Below are 4,579 nucleotides of genomic sequence, written 5' to 3' on the forward strand. Positions count from 1 at the left end.
TGGGGCAGGATACAGGATCTTTTCTCTCTAGGAAGCACCACTCCTGACTTGGCTCCAGGCCAGGGGGAGAGGGTGCCCAGACCCTGCTCCAATCACTGGACCCCACTGCCCCCCCCAGATCTGGCAAGAGAACCCAGGAGTCCTGAGTCTGTGTTTTTAAGAACATTAAACACTCACCTGCCCAGGGTCCCATGCAAGCCAATATGATGGAGGAAGCTAGCTGGGGCCCCAGAACCGCCTGTGATGTATCAGGGGGAGCCCCGCCCGCACGGAGAGTCCCTCCGCACTACAGCCCTCTGCGTGCTGCACTTTGGCCCCAGCTGTCACAGAGTTTTGCTTTCTGTCCCGGGGTGGAGCCATAGCAGGTGACAGGGCCCTTGTACCCCCAGCCAGGTGCAGGGGCAGGACAGAGGAGCCAGGCAGCCGGCTCAGACAATGTTTCTGTGCCAGAGGCTCAGCTGAGGGGTAGGTACACATCCACCCTCGCTCACCGGGGGGAAACTGAGGCACCCAGATGGGGTGGTCAGAAATGGCAAAAGCAGGAAAGGAACGTGGGTTCCCAGCCCCCCCCGCTCTAACCCCTAGACATCACTCCCAACTCAGGGCTGGGAGCGAACCCAGGAGTCCTGTCTGCCACTAGGCCCCACTCCCTGCTCAGAGCTGGGAGAGAACCCAGACCCCTTGACTCGTGGGGGGGGCTGCCTCCTCCAGACCTGACCCGGGGCCAGGGGGTGGGGTGTGTGTGTGTATATTTAATGCTCCTAATTATACCTCAGCAGGTGCCTCCAAGATCCCCCAGCACCTCCCCTTTCTCCCAGGGCAGCCCCACACTCTTGCAAAGAGGGAAGGACATAAGAGGCACCCCGTGCCTTTAAATAGCAGGAGGGGGTGGGGTGGGGTGGGGGATGTTTTAAAGGGCTCCCCAGGCTACAGCCTCTCTTTGGTGGGGGGAGGGAGCCCAGCCTTCTGGAGAGGGAAAGGGGGGGGCTCTCCCCCCTTCCCTAGCGTCTCACCCCCTTCCCCTGCTTAGGTCTCTACCATGTGGGGCTGGGCCCTGCTCCCCATCCTGCTGGCCATCTCGGGCACCGTGGGCTTCTGGGTGGTGTAAGTAAAACATGGGGGGCTGCTTTGCCTGGGGCTCCCTGCCTGCCTGGGGTGGGAATGGGGCAGGGGCCTGTCCGTCGAGGGGGTGCTGGCTCCCATCTGGCCCCAGAGCAGGGACTGGCTGCAGGGGGGGTAGGGAATGGGGCCCGGGGCCTGTCCTCTCCACGGGATGGTTCAGAGGGAGGGTGCTGAGCAGCAACGCTGAACTCCGGTTCCCCTTCCATCGGGCCAGCTCTGTCTCCCTCCCTTTCCCCCGCAGTTACGCCATGGCCGTGGCCAACGGGTCCGTGAACGTCACAGTCGTGTTCCCGTATATCAGGTAGGTAGGTCACAGGCTGGTCTCAGCCCCTTGTGTTAATCCAGAGTCAGTCCTGTTTGCACTGGGGGCAGGGCAGGGTTCTGATCTCAGCCCCTTGGGTTAATCCAGAGTCAGTCCTGTTTGCACTGGGGGCGGGGCGGGGTTCTGATCTCAGCCCCTTGGGTTAATCCAGAGTCAGTCCTGTTTGCACTGGGGGCGGGGCGGGGTTCTGATCTCAGCCCCTTGGGTTAATCCAGAGTCAGTCCTGTTTGCACTGGGGGCGGGGCGGGGTTCTGATCTCAGCCCCTTGGGTTAATCCAGAGTCAGTCCTGTTTGCACTGGGGGCGGGGTGGGGTTCTGATCTCAGCCCCTTGGGTTAATCCAGAGTCAGTCCTGTTTGCACTGGGGGGGGGGCGGGGTTCTGATCTCCGCCCCCTGGGACTGCAGAACGTGGGGCAGGGGCAGGGCTTGGCCGTGCATCTGTCGGGGTCTCTCTGCTCTTTCCCCAGCACCTGTGGCTCCGACCCTCCCCAAAGCTGCATCTTCGCCCAAATACTGAACATGGGGGCCTTCCTCGGTGAGTGATGCCTCCAGGCTCCCCTCCCCCGGCAGGGCCTGGCTGGCTCAGAGTGAGGGGCCTGTCTCCTCTGGGGGGCACCGGCCCCTCTGACCTGGGCTCTCTCCCTCCCAGTCGTCTGTATCAGCTACCTGAGGTTCCAGCAGGTGCGGGACGGGGGGGGTTCCTGTGCCCTGAACACGGCCGGCCTCGCCCTGGGGCTGCTCTGTGCCCTGGGAGCCTCCATCGTGGGCAACTTCCAGGTAGGGGGCTGGGCGGGAGCTCGGGGGGGAAATGGGTGGGAGTCTGGGGGGGCTCCTCCCCCAGGGGACGCTGTGCCCCAGGTGTGCTGTAGGGGGGCTACCTCCAGGGGGCGCTGAGAGGGGGGGCTCCTCCCCCAGGGGACGCTGTGCCCCAGGTGTGCTGTAGGGGGGCTACCTCCAGGGGGTACTACAAGGGGGGCTCCTCCCCCAGGAGGTGCTGGGGGGCGCTATGAGGGGGGCCTATGTCCCGGGCGCACTGTAGGGGGGCTCCCCCCAGGGGGCGCTGAGAGGGGGGCTCCTCCCCCAGGGGGCGCTGTGCCCCAGGCATGCCGTAGGGGGGCTCCTCCCCCAGGGGGCGCTATGAGGGGGGCCTGTGTCCCAGGCGCGCTGTAGGGGGGCTCCTCCCCCAGGGCCTGCTGCGAAGGGGGGCTCCTCCCCCAGGGGGCGCTATGAGGGGGGCCTGTGTCCCAGGCGCGCTGTAGGGGGGCTCCCCCCAGGGGGCGCTATGAGGGGGGCCTGTGTCCCAGGCACGCTGTAGGGGGGCTCCTCCCCCAGGGGGCGCTATGAGGGGGGCCTGTGTCCCGGGCGCGCTGTAGGGGGGCTCCCCCCAGGGGGCGCTATGAGGGGGGCCTGTGTCCTGGGTGCGCTGTAGGGGGGGCTTCTCCCCCAGGGGGCGCTATGAGGGGGGCCTGTGTCCCGGGCGCGCTGTAGGGGGGCTCCCCCCAGGGGGCGCTATGAGGGGGGCCTGTGTCCCGGGCACGCTGTAGGGGGGCTCCCCCCAGGGGGCGCTATGAGGGGGGCCTGTGTCCCGGGCGCGCTGTAGGGGGGCTCCCCCTAGGGGGCGCTATGAGGGGGGCCTGTGTCCCGGGCGCGCTGTAGGGGGGCTCCCCCCAGGGGGCGCTATGAGGGGGGCACGCTGTAGGGCGGCTCCCCCCAGGGGGCGCCCTCCCACCTGCTCCCTTCCCGCCCCGGCAGCAAAGTAACCAGCTGGAGACACATTTGTTCGGTGCCTTTCTGGCCTTCGTCCTGGGCGTCGTGTACTTCTGGGTCCAGGCTGCGCTGACCCATCGGATGAAGCCTCGTCATGGGGGCAATTGGATCGGCCCAACCCGGTTCTGTCTCAGTGCGGCCAGCACGGCCCTGCTGGTGGCCAGTATCCTTGGCATAGAGCTGGGCTGGGACTGAGCGGCATTGCCAGGGCTGTAGGGGGGGGAGCCGGGGGGCTGGCAGGGCTGGAGTGAGGGGCACTGGAATGACTGGGGGGCAGGCAGGGCTGTGGGGGGGGAGCCAGTGGGGGGCTGGCAGGGCAGGGTGGGGCTGGCAGGGCTGGAGTGAGGGGCACTGGAATGACTGGGGGGCTGGCAGGGCTGTGGGGGGGAGCCAGGGGGGCTGGCAGGGCAGGGTGGGGCTGGCAGGGCTGGAGTGAGGGGCACTGGAATGACTGGGGGGCAGGCAGGGCTGCGGGGGGGAGCAAGGGGCAGGGCAGGTAGGAGTGAGGGGCACCAGCATGGCTGGGGGGGCAGGGCTGCGGTGGGGGGGGGGGCACCGCCCAGCCGTTGCCCCTTGACTCGGGCTCCGTGTTCCCCCTGCACGGGCTGGGCCTGCGGTCGGAAGCCGCCTGCTGCGAGTGGGCCTTGGCCCTCGCCCTCTTCCTGCTCTTCGGCCTCTTCGCCGTGGATTTCCGGCACGTCGCGTCGTGCTCCCTGCGCCTGCAGCGCCGGGCGCCTGCCCCGCCCCACGAGCTGGGGGCCACCTCCACACAGAGCCTGGCGCTCTAGGGCCGGCTGCCAGCCGCGCGGGGCCTGGCGCCCGTGGGCCGCCCTCAGCTCGGGGCACTGCCAAGGGAAGCTCACAGCGGGGGGGCTGGTTGACCCTGAGACTGGTGGCGCCTTTGCTCCCCACCCCCCACACCTGGGGAGCAGCTGGATCAGCCCCCGCCAGTGACCCCCCCGGAGCCCCGGCTTTGGCCCACAGGGTGGGGCTGCAATAAACAGGCAGTTTCTGCCACCTGCTGCCTGTGTTGCATGTGGGGGGGGTGGCACCCCCTGGAGGGGACAGGCCCCTGCCCCGGGTGGGAGCTGGCACCCCCTACAGGACCCTGTGGTCCATTCTCCCCCTCCCATTCCTCACACTGTGGGTTCAAACCCAGCATGGGGAGGACCCTGTATTTGGTGGCCCTGCTGTGGGGGGGCTGGATGGGATTGGGGGAAGGGGGAGTTGAGTGAGGTGGGAGAGAAACCCCCCGGGGGGGGCAGGGTGGAGGAACTGAGGAAGGTTGGAGGAGAAGGGGCGGGGCTTGAGACCCAAGGTGTGTGTGTGTGGGGGGAACAAACAGGGCCAGGCCCCCCCGCCGTGGGG

The 4,579-nt window shown here is 67.9% G+C and overlaps 1 protein-coding gene across 2 annotated transcripts; it reads left to right on the forward strand.

Annotated features, from left to right (window-relative positions):
* Positions 1–330: 330 nt before the first annotated feature.
* On the forward strand, positions 331–4,210 carry TMEM150B (transmembrane protein 150B). 2 transcript variants are annotated; one of them, XM_075917608.2, is made up of 7 exons: positions 331–465; positions 1,031–1,104; positions 1,364–1,423; positions 1,912–1,979; positions 2,094–2,221; positions 3,197–3,374; positions 3,800–4,206. In XM_075917608.2, exons 2-7 carry the CDS (start codon positions 1,040–1,042, stop codon positions 3,997–3,999), a joined length of 699 nt encoding a protein of 232 aa, XP_075773723.2. In that variant the 5' UTR covers positions 331–465; positions 1,031–1,039; the 3' UTR covers positions 4,000–4,206. The 2 variants fall into 2 exon arrangements, with proteins under 2 accessions (XP_075773723.2, XP_089626225.1); XM_089770099.1 differs by lacking the exon at positions 331–465 and having other exon boundaries at positions 939–1,104; positions 3,800–4,210.
* Positions 4,211–4,579: the final 369 nt, after the last annotated feature.

The sequence above is a fragment of the Pelodiscus sinensis genome, chromosome 18 (assembly GCF_052426305.1).
Source record: "Pelodiscus sinensis isolate ZL-2025 chromosome 18, ASM5242630v1, whole genome shotgun sequence".
NCBI lineage: Eukaryota > Metazoa > Chordata > Testudines > Trionychidae > Pelodiscus > Pelodiscus sinensis.